At 40.4% G+C, this 17,443-nt stretch overlaps 1 protein-coding gene and 1 long non-coding RNA gene across 2 annotated transcripts in view; both read right to left on the bottom strand.

The window, feature by feature from the left end:
* Positions 1–2,919: 2,919 nt before the first annotated feature.
* LOC311133097 overlaps positions 2,920–17,443 on the bottom strand; it is a 37,364-nt gene continuing 22,840 nt past the window's right edge. Inside the window, exon 3 of the long non-coding RNA XR_014613566.1 lies at positions 2,920–3,885. This is a non-coding gene — a long non-coding RNA (uncharacterized lncRNA). The remainder of the gene's footprint in view (positions 3,886–17,443) is intronic.
* On the bottom strand, positions 15,024–16,508 carry LOC311133703 (homeobox protein Hox-C4a-like; the record flags this gene model as incomplete). Its single annotated transcript, XM_084167238.1, has 2 exons — positions 15,980–16,508; positions 15,024–15,415 (listed from the first exon to the last, which is right to left on the bottom strand). Exons 1-2 carry the CDS (start codon positions 16,416–16,418, stop codon positions 15,024–15,026), a joined length of 831 nt encoding a protein of 276 aa, XP_084023364.1. The 5' UTR covers positions 16,419–16,508.

The raw sequence follows: 17,443 nt of genomic DNA, 5'->3' as shown, positions 1-17,443 counted from the left end.
TGTTGTTTTTATGACTTTGATGTAGCTGTCGGTTTTCAGTATGAGTAAAAAATAAGTACAAATACTGTATATATATGTCAAGTGCACACAAGGAGTTTGAATTTCAAGGGGATTCTTTTGCAAGACACTACTTGATTTAATGTCAATGTATTCCATGTAAACAGCTGTTGTTCAAGCACTGAGAGATTTTCACATCTTTTGAAGGCTCTTGACACATCACTGGATAAGAGTGTCTGCTAAATGATGTAAATGTAAATCTGGTAGGCTTATAATAGAGATAATGATAATATGCCTTCAGTCACACACACACACACACACACACACACAGTATTATTCAATCACTAAGCGTATTCACACTCTACATTTCTTAACCACAGCATTACTTGATGCAGGGAAGAAAAGAAAAAGGGAAGCAGAAAGTCTGAACAGCAGGCTTGGTTGGACCACCAGAGGCAATAGCAAATAAACACAATCATAAACAGGCAAACAGAGAAAACACTTGTTTGGTGTGGGCCATTGGGGCTTTCCTCCAGCATTGCTGCAAGTGCTTGGAGTTTCCCTTTTGATTAATAGCCGTGGGATTTGGAGCCATGTGTCGCCGAAATGTTCTCTCATCTGCATCTGTTCCGATATTTACATAATTTCAATCTGAGTGTGATTAGACCAAAATGTCGTTATTCAGCAATGACTTGGGCTGCCAGCATGACCCCTTCAGGTAACACAGAACATAGGGTAAGCTGTGTCCCTGGTGTCTGGATGAGGCTTCTGGAGTCATTTGGTTCTGCTGTTTACTTCATCTTGTAACTCCAGTACTGCAGTGCAGGGCCTCCAGGGGAACGCTAAATGTTGCACTAAAGATGAAGGGAAAAACAAACATAATTCTCATTCAAAATAGGAGGCTAGTTTGCATTTCTTTTTACTATAGGGTTATGAAAAACCAATGAATAATAATGATGAATTTCAACAGAATTTCTAGAATTCTCTATTCGCTAAGAACTCAATTGAAGTTCTCAAGTTCCATATGTTAAATCTACATAAAGAGAGGGTCTCCATGTGTTGGGTTCTTGTAGATTGAGTTGCATTAATTGTGCTGGTGTATTTCTCCCCCCTCCTCTTGTTCTCCTGTGGCTGTGATTAATAGTCATATGACAGTAATAACAGAATTAGAATGGCAGAGCGCAGCGTTGGCATTTGCTACTGTCACAAACAGGGGCCATTGGCGGGCCAACTCCACCATTAAGCCCACTGCTCTGACTGCGTGGGTGACAGATGATAATGCAGTGGCGTATGTACAATAACAGCATCCGCGTACACAGCACACAGCCAGCCACTGCAGACACCATCAGAGAAGCAGACAGAGAGACAGATAGGGCGGGAGGGAGGGAGGGAAAAAGAAAGAGAGAGAGGTAAAATGAGAGGGAGAATGAGAGAAAGTAATATGGATGAGAGAAAAATAAACACTTTAAACATCCCCAAATCTCATCCTATGTTATTCACTGTAATTATTTCATAATAATTATTTACATCTTCTCAGAAAAGTTATTATTATAATCTGTAGTCATTATTTGGCAAAAACCTTTTAACCTCAAAGCGTATCAGGCTAAGCTAGAAAGAAAACAGAAGGACAAAGCAGGATTTGATTGCAATGCGGGGATAATGTTACTATGCACTGAAGCAGGAGCTAACATTGTGTTCTGTAGGGAGGAGGTCAGAGACCTGGCAGTGTGGTGCCAGGACAACAACCTATCCCTCAACGTCAGCAAGACAAAGAAGCTAATCGTGGACTACAGGAAACGAAGGGCTGAGCACGCCCCCATTCACATCGATGGGCTGTAGTGGAGCGGGTCGAGAGCTCAAGTTCCTCAGTGTCCACATCACTAAGGATCTATCATGGTCCACACACACCAACACAGTAGTGAAGAGGGCTCGACAATGCCTCTTCCCCCTCAGGAGGCTGAAAAAATGTGGCATGTGCCCTCAGATCCTCAAAAAGTTCTACAGCTGCACCATTGAGAGCATCTTGCCTTGCTGCATCACTGCAAAGAGCTACAGAGGGTAGTGCGTACGGCCCAGTACATTACTGGGGCCAAGCTCTCTGCCATCCAAGACCTCTATACCAGGCGGTGTGAGAGAAAGGTCCTAAAAATTGTCAAAGACTCAATTGTCATAGATTGTTCTCTTTGCTACCGCATGGCAAACTGTACCGATGCACCAAGTCTGGAACCAACAGGACCCTGAACAGCTTCTACCCTCAAGCCATAAGACTGCTAAATAGTTAGTTAAATAGTTAACCAAATAGCTACCTGGACTATCTGTATTGACCCTTTGTACACTAACTTTTTAGACAAATCGCATACGCTGCTGCTACTGTTTATTATCTGTCACTTATTCCTAGTTATATGTCCATACAGTATAGCCAAGTTATCGTTACTCATAGTGTATTTATTATTACTTGTATTATTACGTGTTTTACTTTTCTATTATTTCTCTATTTTCTTCATCTCTGCATTGTTGGGAAGGGCCTGTTAGTAAGAAATTCACTGTGTCTACACCTGTTGTTCACAAAGCATGTGACAAATAACATTTGATTTGATTTGATTTGATTTGCAAGGCAATGGTGTTGACCTCACAGCAGTCCGCTGACAATGCACCAAGGCATGGCTCACTTCTTTCTCCTAATTTAGGAATGACTCACATTGAATTTATGGACTAGGAAATGATGTGTGTGTGTTCAGGTGTTTAGTGTGTTTTTAGTGTGTTTTCCATTCAACAAGGCACACAGATTGTCTATTTGCCACTGGTAATGAATCCCTCTCTTTCACAGTATGTAATCTTATTATTAGCATTTCTAATTTTAACATGCATCACATTTCCATTGCTCAGTTCAAAAGGCACAAACTAGAGAGATACCATCAACACTCGTATTAAAGCATTTAATCAACAATTTCACAATCTGTGCAACAAATTTAATTTATATCTGTCTTTTTCATAGTTTATGGCTTGTCGGTGGTGTGTCATTATCACAGGTGTATAAAACACATATACATATGTTTAACATATACATTGTTTCAGTATTCCATTTTAATATCTTAATACACTGTAGCAAAATACAATTAACGCATTCATCTAATTTAGCAATGAGAAAACAACTCACTTGCGGAATCACAATGGGCCTCCAGATATAATATTGGTAGATTTGCAAAATATTTTGTGTGTGTGTGTGTCCTCAGAACGATCTTATCAGAGGTACTTGTCATAGTGAGAGGCTTCTACCAATGTCCCAGCTGTAGCATCACATATCACATTAACCTGACTGGAATAGGTAAGGGTCCATGGAGCTGGAGAGTTCCCTAGCATGCCGATCGACAACAGTCCTCAGAGGTGTAGTCCAAAAGAGGCTGATGGCAAAATCAGTATACTGACACAATTAGCCCTTGTCCAAGTACCTGAGAGTAGCACTCTGCTCTCAACGACCCTCACTAATCATAACCTAATGTGCTTACGAACAACATCACTTCATTCATAATCACTGCTGATCCAAGGAAGATTCCCCCTTACACCCTAGAGTTCAGCCTTGTTTGCTCCTCTTGTTTCCCAATGCTGCAGCTCTGTTTACTATAGGAGGTCAGAGGATGCACCATTTGCTGCAGGAGTGAGGTGGATGCAGGCCATAGCTTCTACACTTAGGTCCTTGTCAGAGCACTGAGTGAAGTGTTGCTGCAGTCAGATTCTCCCTTAGAGAATCATATCAAGGTGGAGCCCAAGAGCCAGGTTCCTCACAGCATCCATCCCTGTGGCCGTCCAAGAGGAACGGGTGCGCTAGGCTCATCTGCTGTCTATGTCATTGAACAGGATCCACCTCACTTTGCCTCTCAGGTGACATTCCTAGGGAGATAGAAGGCAGGAGAGAAAAACACATAGGTTAGAGGTTACATATACGAAACCACAAATTATGGACTATCAGTCAATTTTGGTGACATGATGTAATGCAATGCTTCACACACAATTCCTGTAAAAATTGCATTACAGAAGAAAATAACATTTGTATTTTCAGACATTTTCACATTTTTCAAATCATTCTAGTTAGATTTTTTAGATATACTTTTTTCCATCCAGGGCCTTGAACCAACACAACAGTTAGAGGACAAGCTACCCTGCTTTCCCACTTTCATACAACTATTGAATGCATATTTGGGAGACTTTATGCCACATATAGCTTGCCTTCCACCCCCTGAGTCACAATGTTAGGTAAATGGAAATGCCTATAGCCTCCACACTGAAGAGAACGCCTGTATTCTCCACACTGAAGAGAACGCCTATAGCCTCCACACTGAAGAGAATGCCTGTAGCCTCCACACTGAAGAGAACGCCTATAGCCTCCACACTGAAGAGAACGCCTATAGCCTCCACACTGAAGAGAACGCCTATAGCCTCCACACTGAAGAGAACGCCTGTAGCCTCCACACTGAAGAGAACGCCTGTAGCCTCCACACTGAAGAGAACGCCTGTATTCTCCACACTGAAGAGAACGCCTATAGCCTCCACACTGAAGAGAACGCCTATAGCCTCCACACTGAAGAGAACGCCTGTAGCCTCCACACTGAAGAGAATGCCTGTAGCCTCCACACTGAAGAGAATGCCTGTAGCCTCCACACTGAAGAGAACGCCTATAGCCTCCACACTGAAGAGAACGCCTATAGCCTCCACACTGAAGAGAACGCCTATAGCCTCCACACTGAAGAGAACGCCTATAGCCTCCACACTGAAGAGAACGCCTATAGCCTCCACACTGAAGAGAACGCCTGTAGCCTCCACACTGAAGAGAACGCCTGTAGCCTCCACACTGAAGAGAATGCCTGTAGCCTCCACACTGAAGAGAATATGATACTCTCTTAGCCCCTAAAGTGGTTTGAAGGATGTTCTGTAGATATAAAGTGCAACAAATTAAATTAGTCAATTCTACTGAGAGATGTTTGCTGTCTTTGTACAACCATAGACCTTCAAAAACTTAATTTGCATTTATTTCACATTTGCCAGAGAAATAAAACACAATATAGTTCCCTGTCTTACATTTGGATGGGAATGGTGGAATGGTGTGGTTACAGATATCCCTCTACAATATCTAGTTTAGTAACAGCCTGAGACATCAGTCAAACATAGTCAAACGTCTGCCCCATTACAATAATGTAAATGTAACAAAACATATTATAAACAGAAGGATATATTCCTTTACCCATAGAGGTACTCATACAGAGCCATAAAAGAGGCAATGACAGTCATTAATATATAAAATAAGACTAGGCTATTTGCTACAAATAAAACATAAAGGATTGGGGGAAATAAGACCAAGTAGTGGCTTTTCTTTATGTTAACTTGTCGAGCCAATTGAAGAGTCATTTAATAGCTATTTAGTGATAATATTATTATTTTAATATAATTTCTTGTAACCCATTTTCTATTTAAATATTCTGCTGGGATTTGTATTATTGTTGTAATCAGTAGGCCTTATTTGAATGTCTAAAGTTTTGTTAAGTTGCCAAGATAGAACAGGTAGGTGAGTACAAGCTGGGCAGGTAAAAAAAAAAAAGAGGAAAGCAATATCAGCAAGGTCATCAAACAATAACAACAGCCCTGACAATAGGCCTACATTGCACCAAATTAAATTATAGGTATAGGCTAAATAGTTATATGGAGAAGTAGTATGCAGAAGCAATATTCAAATGCATTATGAAAAGTCTTTACATAGGCTAATCACACCACTCAAACACTTCCTAATCTTAAATTGAAACGATATTGCACTTGCTATTGCCCTGTCCGTGCATACATTTCCCACAAGTATTTTCTGCCTAGACAAAAGAGAGGCAAGTTTGACAGCAATTTCCCGTGTTAAATGATCCTCATAACTCGACTCCTGAGTGGCGCAGTGGTCTAAGGCACTGCATCGCAGTGCTAACTGTGCCACTAGATCCTGGTTCGAATCCAGGCTCTGTCGCAGCCGGCCGCGACCGGGAGACTCATGGGCGGCGCACAATTGGCCCAACGTCGTCCAGGGTAGGGGAGGGAATGGCCGGCAGGGATGTAGCTCAGTTGATAGAGCAGTTCGATTCCCACGGGGGGGCCAGTAAAATAACATAAAAATGTATTCACTAACTGGATAAGAGCGTCTGCTAAATGACTAAAATGTAAATAACTGATGTGCCATGAACACCAGAAAAGACAGGCCTAAACAAAGTCAATATTGGAAAAATGTCTTGGAATTTTGCCTAACATTGAGGTTATCAGAAGTCACATTTCAAATTATTATAATTCTATGGAAAATTGTGATTTCTCAAAGCCTTTGGAAATTTTGCAAAAGTTGCTAAATATAGCCTATCGTTAATGTGAACACTTGGATTTATTAAAGAAATCATGCAAGTATTGCACAATTATATAATTCGCAATCTCTTTATTCTGAAGCAAAACTACTCTGCCATATCCCTCTCAATTCTGCTTGACCACACTGACAAAAAACGATTAATGTATTATTAATATTCATATAATTATTACTTACAGAGTATGACACCATTAAACGAACATTTTCATTGTAAGAATTTGTGCACATTTTTCCCTTTTCTATTTTGTTATTCTCTTTCTTCAGAGAGCTAGACTAGCTAAAGCCTTTCCTGTCCTCTGCTCTCCGCACAAGCAGGCAGCAGCTCCTCGTGAACTCTGTGTGAACCGCGATGTCGACAATAAATCATTTTTTACTCTCCTCTCGCATCGCTCGCGCCTGCGGTTGCCTCACCATGTCAAACCATTATAATGTCTAGTCCCTGCCTTTGAGCTGGTCTAGGGGATATCGAGAAGAAATATCAATAAAAAATAATTTAAAAAAAAAAACTGCAATTAAATATTGAAGAAGATTTGAATCAAATAAGTCAAACTGGTTGTGTGCTGCTGGTAACTATAGGTATGTAGTCAGTAAGACAAAAGGCTCACATGTTACAATTAGTTTATTAGTTATTTGTTTAGTGAACTTATCAGGCAGATAGTGATTTGTGAACTGTACAAACAATCAAAAATACGTTTTGATTAAGCCCCAGGCAAACACAGGCACTCTCCTTGGGGTCAAATGGTGTGATAGTCTATACAGGGGACAGACTGAGCTGAGGGTGAGAGAAGTCAAGAGGCGAGCTGGGGAGACGTGAATAGGCAAGGTACGGGCTGTGGTTAGAACCATGCATACAAATGGCGCTGTCTCGGTGCAGTCAGGGTAAGATTTATGACTCCATCGCTTTCTATTGCTGTAAACAACGCCGAGTAAAAGAAAAAAAGATTGAGTTGGCCGACTGTTGAAGAGACCAATTGTTGTGTTGGACCAATAATAACGTGCTAGACAATTTCGCAGGATGGCAAATCCTTGTTTCAAGACAACACAGGTTCTAAATTATAATTAAAAAATGTATGTCGGCTAATTAGTTCTCTAATTTAAATTGGGCGTTTAGGCAATTTGAAATCTTCATCATTTTTCTACTTCATCATTCATCCACCATTATATTCACAACAACACATCAGGACTTATAAGTTTTAAACAGGTGGAAGTGTGGGACTGTTTGAATTTGACGAGGTATTATCCACACTTAACCTAGATAAGCATTATAAATGGCCTCATTAACAGTTATTACATGACTATTATCTCATTTCCTGGCTATAGGTTTAGAGTTTATTGTGATAGCTGAAAGGTCCTACATTGTCCTATACCAGTGTATGACCTAAATATGACCTAAATTGTTATATTTATGTGTGATATGAAGGAATATAATTACCATTTGTTGCAAGTCAATTAGAGGACTATAAGACTATAGCCAAATATAAGCTATTATTGTGTGTGTGTGTTAACAAGATAAACTTAGTTGATAGACATTAGCATAACCTGTTAGCCCTACTGTCCCATCTCAGGATGAGGTCATAATAACTGCTGGAGCCCTGAGCACACACCATCTACATTCAATCTCTTGACATGACAGAATAATCACTGGTGATGAAGCAGTCATGACTGTTTGTGTGGGGAAAGCTTTATGTATCAGAGCATAGGCCTACTGTTGATTACTGTTGACACCCATACATCTGCAGTGGAAGTATCTTCTGAGTGCCATTATTCCTTTGACATGTTTCACACTGCATCTGTGACTGGATAGGAAGAATAACCTGACTGACCTCACTGTATTGCTCATTTGCATAGAGATTTCCTATTTGATAGTCTCCTCCTCCTCAAGTAGTAAAATGTTTTGTCCATTGGACTAGATGGGACTGGGCATTATTCTCCACCAATGGGCCTGAAGTTAGAGTCAAATAGGACTTTATTTATCAAGCAGAATTTTGGATCCTCCTAATAAACTGTATTAAATTGGAATTAATGTTCAGGAAAAAACATAACCTCCACCCTCACGTAAACACTCATTTTTTAAAAATATAATAGTACACCCATAAACCTACCCACAAGCAATGTTGTAGTGTAAAGTGTAAGTTAGTCACATGTGGACAGAGAGGATCCATTGAGGGAATACCAACGACCAGCAGGTACTGTGCAACTGCATTTCCTTAAGTCCTCAAAATAAAACAATTAACAAATGAATCTAAATAAAATTCCACCATAGTGTCTAATTAGACTACAGGCATATAATCTTAAGGACAACTGACATGGAAAGATAGTAGGTAGTCTATTTTGCAATAGTATCCTATTTGCCATCCATCACATGACTTAAAACGGCCTATTGGCGAATAATTTACACAATGTTGTAAACTTGAAAGGAGCAAGTAATATAAATCTGTCATTCTCTTAGACCACATATTTTCTGAGAGAACGTGTTGACACAACCACCAGATTACTTTACTTGCAAAACTCCCTTAAGGGTGTGTATGTGATTTGTGAGGGGACAGGCGTGTGCTTGTAGACATATATGAAAATACTAGCCACCTTTCGCAAAACTGATTCTTTACAATGTTATGAAGTACATCGGATAATACATGACAATATGCAAATAGTTTCGTTTCATGTAGGCTAAAGTATAATTTTTCATCACATCACGTGTGATAGGCTACAGGGAGAGGTCCTAAACGACCACACACACGCACGCACACACACACATACACACACAAATACAAATACACACACACACACGCACGCATCCGGGGAGAAGGGAACATCTGCTGTGCTTCGGAGTTTGAATAAGGGCGCAGCTAGATTTATAACACATCACCATTGAGAGTGCCGCGCTTTTTGTTCAATAGCCAGACGACCTCTGCTTCAACTCTGGGCTCCTGCACACTGAAACCATCGGCGATCTCCCAATAGAGATGGAATCAGCTAGGCTACCAATGTAAAATCGAAATCCAAATGGTAAGCTATATATAGAAAATATTTTTCTAATAACTTTGTCATTTGATTCAATTATCACAAAAGGCTGCGTAAGTTAGGAAGCCATCCCCGCAGCTGTAGCCTATGTGTCCTCTCAAATAGCCTGGGCTATTCCAAAACCATTAAATGTCTTGTGGAAGAGTTCCGCATTTTTTTGACACATAAGGGCAAAACTTTAAAACGTGCTATAAATCAGAGTGAGAAGGAGGAATGCTGGAAAGACACTGCACAGTTCCAAAACAGCCCAGAGGCTGGGGACTCCTCCAGGCATGCAGCGACACAGAAAGCTGTATGTAAGCCCACTGAATTACACAAAGCAGAATGTTTTGAGTAATTTTATGGTTAAACCAATTGGCCTATAGCATAATTGCAAGTTTGAAAGCACTTTTCTCAGCCTATTAAAACGGCCTTAGGCCTATAGACAAAAAACTATCAAGGGTGCTTGCCAACATGAGGCTGTCTGAATTGAAGACGGATATATTGTTTATGAAATGACAATATCACGTCATATAGACCCATTTTGAGAAATATAGGCTTAAGAAATAAGGATGTTATTTCGAGCCCTTAGCCTACTCACGGCTAAGGGCTACTCACGGCTGTAGGCTACCAAATTACACGAAAAGTCTAAATACTACCTACTACTAAATCAATTTAAACTTAAAAGTAAAAAAACATATTGTTTATAGGCAGAGGCTAAATCCTTTTACAAAAATACAAAGTTCGATCCAGTCCTTCATCACTCCTTGCATCATATCTGAATGAAGGATTCGTTGACCAGAGAGCAAATGTCTGTCCATGTGCCATGCCCATTGCACCTGCATAATAGCCTAGTTTGGTGCCAATACAGCCAGTGGTCCATAACCCATACCACAGCGCTGAATGGGTCTCTGCTGCACCTCTTCCCGCTCCTCTAAAGTGTCCTTTCCTGTCTCAAGTAGGGTCATGACCCCTTTCGTTGCCAGACACGAACTCACAAGTAAACATGTCATTGGGTGTTTAAATATTTACCAACGATGCAAAAACCAAAAAAAGAGTACCCTACACATGCTTAGTTATTTCACCACAGCTGTTCAAATGGGTAAATACGCTCATTAATGAAACCCTTGATATTTCAGTCCATTTAGTAGGCATAATCAATAGGCCTAAATCAAAAGATCCAATGTAAGAGGTATTGGGCTATCATTTAATAACGCTTATGATGAGGGAAGTCAATTAAACGAATTTATGACTTTTTAAACCAAAATTGTCATTTTAAGAGAGAGATAATCAAAAGAAAGAAAAAGAGAATGTGCATACTTTTTGTAAACCATTTGGTGCAGTCTATGGATACCAGGCCTATTCCGTTTCAAGACATTCTGAAACTCTTAAGGATTCACTGAAATTGAAAAGTATAGGCTAATGCAGACATCCTTATGGTGAACTATTTGTTACATCAAATAGTTGCGTTTGAGAAAATAGGCATGTTCTAGGCTCTTATCACGACAATTGTGTGTTTTCGTTGTTGGAGTTGCTGGTTACATCGAAATTCATTTTACAACCTATCAATTGTCCCTGAACACTTTTCTTACTCCAACTTTTCATTAGCAAATGCAATGATGTTGGTCATAGATATCGATTATTTTTGCCAATATGAAAATGGAATGGACGTGTATTCATCACTGACATTGATCGCTCAGAAATGTCCACGTAAACACAGTAAGTGCAGAAGCCCGATGATGTAGCCTATCAATTCAAGCCTGACAGACACAGACATCTCTCTCTGTCGGGTCAAAGACACTTGGGAAGTATGTAGGAGGTGATACTGTACAAGTTTAGGCTACTAGATGGATGAACACGTGTGCTGCCTATAGGCCCATTGATCATCGCCTCGGGACCAGATAACCTCAATGCTGAACACGTCTTCATGTTTTTAAAGCCACTTTATAAGATGGGCATATACAAACAGAGAGTGGGAAATGCACCATCAATGGAGCAAATATATGCGATACGTTTTCCACATGAAAATAGTGGATATATTTGGTAGGCTAAAATTCTCGGATATATATTTGGTAGGCTATCGGCTATTCTGAGAGGAAGACATTGAGATAAATATTGATTTCTAAAAACACAATTTAAAGCTAGGCTACTAGGTTGTATCATTTAACCAACTTTTCTCACAAATTATTTGATGTTAAATATGCACTGTGTACAAACATTAGGAACACCTACTCTTTCCATGACATAGACTGACCAGGTGACTCCAGGTGAAAGCTATGATCCCTTATTGATGTCACTTGTTAAATCCACTTCAATCAGTGTAGATGAAGGGGAGGGGACAGGTTAAAGAATAATTTTTAAGCCTTGAGACAATTGACACATGGATTGTGTATGTGTGCCATTCAGAGGGTGAATGGGCAAGACCAAAGATTCAAGTGCCTTTGAACGGGTTATGGTAGTAGGTGCCAGGCGCACCGGGTTGAGTGTGTCAAGAACTGCAGCGCTGCTGGGTTTTTCACGCTCAACAGTTTCCCGTGTGTATCAATAATGGTCCACCGCCCATGGACATCCAGCCAACTTGACACAACTGTGGGAAGAATTGGAGTCAACATGGGCCAGAATCCCTGTGGAACGCTTTCGACACCTTGTAGAGTCCATGCCCCAACGAACTGAGGCTGTTCTGAGGGCAAAAGGGGGTGCAAGTTAATATTAGGAAGGTGTTCCTAATGTTTTGTACACTCAGGCCTAAAAATACACTGTAGTCATTTAGCAGACACTTTTATCCATATGGATGGCACATTGGGAATCGAACCAATGATGCTGACGTTGTAAGCGCCATGCTCTGCCACACAGGACACATTTCTTCCCATAAATGCTGTCCTCTGTAGCTCAGCTGGTAGAGCACGGCGCTTGTAACGCCAGGGTAGTGGGTTCGATCCCCGGGACCACCCATACACACACACAAAAATGTATGCACGCATGCCTGTAAGTCGCTTTGGATAAAAGCGTCTGCTAAATGGCATATATTATATTATTATATTATAAACCTTGAATGTTTTTATACAGGCCTTTACGAAGTATTTAGTGTTGCATGGCCTCAGGTGTATTACATGTTAATAATCGTAAGATAAGCATTGTTATAGGCTATTAATTTCAGACATTACTCACGCATTTACGGTATTATGGCATAATGAGATATTAGGCTACATATTTGTAGTTAGAGGTCACAGATAGGCTACAGTATCAGGACAATTAACAAGCCACATCACACACACTCTCCACAGGTCAATTAACGTAGAACAAACATCCACAATCAAGGCAACCCCATGAAGACATACACACACGTTACAAGTCGTGGGAGCTTGACCGGACATGTCAGGCCCTTGAAAAGGTCGAGCATCCCGGACTGAAATTAAGCTAATCGCACAGAAAACGTGTCCCCCGCGTGAACCCCAGTCTTTTATATCGTCCGCCTGGTTTTTTAAATATATGATTGCCCTTTTCAGCCGCGCTATAGGGCGACAGAGTGGTAGGCTATACAAAAGAGATCACGTGGAGGCAGCGATTTTGGTATGCATACACCCTCATTTCTCACCGGTGTCCGGGAGTATAATGGCAGCCGGAACAGTGTGTGGTTCCACCCTCCCCGAAAGTCATGGCCAAGTGAAACCCAGAAAGGCCCATGTTGCTTTGTTCTATATGAAAGAGTTGAGTGGTCCATTCTAAAATGTGGACATATATATAAGAGGAATATTCCACTCAAAAACTGCAAAACGCATCATACTGTATCCCTTTCTGTATTTTGAAAGTTCTATATCTTGAAAACTTGATTACTGACATGCAAAACATTTTGGAATGTATCAACTGTGGTCTAATGAAACAAATACCAAAAGATGTTGAGTGGTATTTTCCTTTAAGACTTAGAATATCAAGGCTTACACCTTCAGTCTATACTGTGATGCTCACTAGCAGTATTTGGGCCTCAGGCAATTAACACCACAATCTGCAGATCTAGCTGCTTATTAACGTATACACATATTACAGCAAAACACTAAGGACATATTACTCCTGCGTTTATGATTTTGTTGTCATATAACACTTTGTAAACAGTTTTGAAAAGTATTTTTGCTTGGAATGTCATCCCCTTGAGCACTACAGATAGCCTATAGAAGATATCAAGTGTTATTTGCATGTGAAAATGGCTTGGAATACAACTCTTGCAAATTGTGGATTGAAAGCGAATCTGTAGGCTACGAAGCTGCAGTGAGTTTTATAACGCTGCTAATAGCAGTCTAACCTATACATTTTAAAATCACTTTAGATTGAAGAGACATACTAGCTGGTTTGATTTTGGGTAGGACTGATTGTGCATAAATAGTTTTTATGGAATAAGTTGACGAATTCAGTGTTTTCTACAATTACAATATTTGTAATTGTTTTCTACAATTACAAATGTTTCTTGGAATAACATAATAGAATATCCAAATATGTTTTCAGTTATAGCCAATTTATTTTGGCTTTCATAGGTCTAGTTATGTTTTATAGTCCATATAGGCTTATGGAGATTCGCACGCAGGTCCATAACATTGTTGATAGCCTGCTTGAAACACGTCACCTGTGCTCGTACTTATCAAACTTTGATTGCAAACACATTTTATGACATTAGTTTAAGTTATAATGCATAATGTTTATTTGAATTTGGGAAAAACATTTTAAACCTTTTGGTGAACTCTGAAAGGGCTATTCATGTGAGATGACTCGGAAAACACTCCGCCCTTCTCACTCATAGAAGAATGGAACTGCTCTAAGGGAAGTTATCAATCAGTTATTCCGATGACATATAGGCCTACAACTTTAAGGTTCGAGCACTTCTTCGTTTGCAATGGGGACGCTCAAGGGTTCCCCATCTCTTACATGAATTAACTTTCAAAACATGGTGTAGGTCACATGTATATAGAATATAACGTTTTTGTGCTTAATACGTAAATAAAGATGACTCAAACGTATTCTAAACTACTCGACACGGTTTTATTGACCACTACGATTATCACAAATACACTCAACTTATTTTGTTGCATTTTACAACGATCAATTCAAATAAATCTAAATCACAAAAATGTAATCACAAAACACACTACCCTTATTGACTTTGCTTGATAAGAGGTTGTGCTGAAAAATAATTCACAACATTTCACTGATTCACATGTATTGCAAAATAAAATATGTTTAATGGTACGTATACTGGCTATTGTTACTGTCACCTCTGAGATGAATAGCCTAAATAAATAAATTACCCTAACATTATTTTTCAGAGAATAAATAAAACGATTGTGTATGTATAAGTCTATTGACAGCTACGTATTCTGCCACAGGCAAATACTTTGATAATGTCTACTATTTTTCGTCAGAACAACTTACTAAAAAATTAAAAATAAATTATATCATAAATAAATAAACCCTGATAACCGTAATAATCCGTTGGTACAGTATCTGCAGTAATCCATGCTATATAACATGCATAGTTGAATTGCTGTGGACTGAGAGGAAAAACCCGTTTACGCACAAGAACACTATAGGAACAATTATATATATATATTTGTATAAATAATCCGTTGTTTTTTCATCCTCTTTGTCAGATATTATTTTGTGTCTATAGCCTTGTAATATCCTGGTCTCGTTCGACTACGGACACTCGAGAGAGTTCCTGGGAAGCTGGCACGGTGTTGGAGCCCACAGCACGCGGGAGAGTGCTGGCTGTTGTTGACGCTGTGGTGGACCCGGAGGTCGCACTAATGTTGGATGAGGAGGAAGATCTCACTTTCGTGTTGGGTAGCCTATGGTCTTTTTTCCACTTCATCCTTCGGTTCTGAAACCAAATTTTGATCTGGCGCTCGGAGAGAACCAAGGTGTGGGCAATCTCGATGCGTCTTCGCCGAGTTAGGTAGCGGTTATAGTGGAACTCCTTCTCCAATTCTAAGACCTGCTGGCGAGTGTAAGCTGTCCTGGACCGCTTTGCGTCTGCTCCATTGTAATTGGGATTCGCTGAGAGGTTTGTAGAGGTAAATAGAAGAGAGGAGAAAGGGAAAGGAAAAGAAGAGGAAATAGAAAGCAAGATTGGCGTGAATTGAAATATGAAAAGAAATAGCAATGTTAATGGAGAATGGAATCACTATTATCTAATCCCCAATAAAATATTTCACAGTCAGGGACTCGACTCGTGGTCTCTATAATGGGTAGCACTTTCTCCACTGCGAGGGTTCAGCTGAATTATTTATTCTACATTATATATTTTTTAAAATCCTTAGCCCTCTTTTCCTCTCTCACTCTCTCCTCCCTCTGACACATACATAACAGAAAAAGCCTACATGGCAATACAACTGTCCAGACTAGTGCCTCCGCTATAAAATTTATGGCGGATGTAATTGACAATGCTGACTCGTAAATCCACTTCATATGTGCCATTTCAAAGGGGCTGCTCTCTCAACATACTTAGCAAGAGCCGGTTATAGGCCAGGCGATATAGGTAAAATAAGGGTGAAAGAGGGGAAGAGAGAGCGCGAAAGGAAGGGAGAGCGAGTAAAGAGAATAACAACACAGATTGCCTACCGATACTGATGTGGATTTTCTTCATCCATGGGTACACTACAGGCTGCTTAGCCGAGGCAGAGCTGGTGGGTTTCTCCGGGGCGGCTTGGATGCAGGCAGGCGGCGCAGTCGGTGGGGTGGTAGGGGATGTGGGTAACAGTGGCAAGGGTTCAAGTGGAGCTGTCTGTGCCTTCCCCGCAAGTAGATTCCCCGAGTGTGTGAGCCCATGGCCGGTCTGGGGCTCGGGCTCAGGGATGCTTACACAGTTATACGGGCGCTCCTGGTAGGTCACTCGCGGAGGATACAACTCCTGGTGGTGATGCTGGTAGCTGGTGTCTCTCGTGCGGCTGTAGTATTCAGGGCTGTGTTCTGGGATGTAGCTATTTTGTGAATATTCCTCACAAGGAGGAAATTTCGGATCGATGTAGCTAGAGTCCATCAAATACGAGCTCATGATCATTAATTTCTGGAGTGAAAAATAATTTTTCTACCTTTGTCGTTTTTCTGGTCCATAAAGCCCTCCTACTAGCAAGCGACCCTGTAAAGTTACTTTAACCACGTGACACAGCAGTCCAATGGCAGCTGGCGAGGTAGTTCCCGGATAAGGAACCAAATATTTATCCGAATATTGTTGTACCCTTTGTGTGGGTGTAAGAGTATTTTCTCGAGGCAAGGCCTCGGCTCTTCGACCAAAATCAGTATGAAATAGGGCAGAAAGAGGCGAAGATCCATGGGAGGCTATGTGAGGAAACAGGCAGGCAGATAGACATACATATCAGGCAGGGACTGAGGCTGAGCAAAGGTGTCGTGACATGACTCGGAAAAATGTACACCAAAACAAACAGATCAAAGTAACAATGGCGTAAATTGATGTGGACTATGCGGTTAAGCACAGATAAACCACTCCATTCTTAAACCATGACAGCATAACGCATTCATACTCACAGTCAACGGCTAACACTGATATAAAATAACAGATATCTGGAGAAAAGGAGGATTTGGGGAAAACAGGACAACATTCTTACGATAACACACGTCTAATTAATTGGGCCGTATTGATAATTGACAAGCCAATCGTTTGGAGATTATTACTTACAGGGTCAATTCAACCATTCTGAACCAATGAGGATGATGCTACTACCAGTACTATGCCACTAATATGATAATGCTAATTTTCACGATATGAATAGGCCAATAATGATACTAATATGCGTAATAGGCTATTAGGCCATTACTAGCCTATTGTAGGCTTGTTGTAACAACAACAATATTGTCATTGCAATTTTTCATCTTGTGTAAACCTAAGACTAGAATATAGCATTAGGTCGTGGTATTGGTGGTAATAATAGGAGTAGATTGCAGCTGTAGTTGCAATGGACTAGCAGTTATGGTTGTATAATTACCCTATGAGTGATAATGGCCTGGCGAATTACAGACGGAGTCCCCCTCACGATCTATATCAGAGAGACTGAGAGCTGAACCTCC

Source organism: Coregonus lavaretus (genome assembly GCF_964263955.1).
Source record: "Coregonus lavaretus genome assembly, chromosome: 8".
Classification (NCBI taxonomy): Eukaryota; Metazoa; Chordata; class Actinopteri; order Salmoniformes; family Salmonidae; genus Coregonus; species Coregonus lavaretus.
Note: the sequence above shows the minus strand (reverse complement) of the source record. Positions and strands in the feature narration are given on the sequence as shown.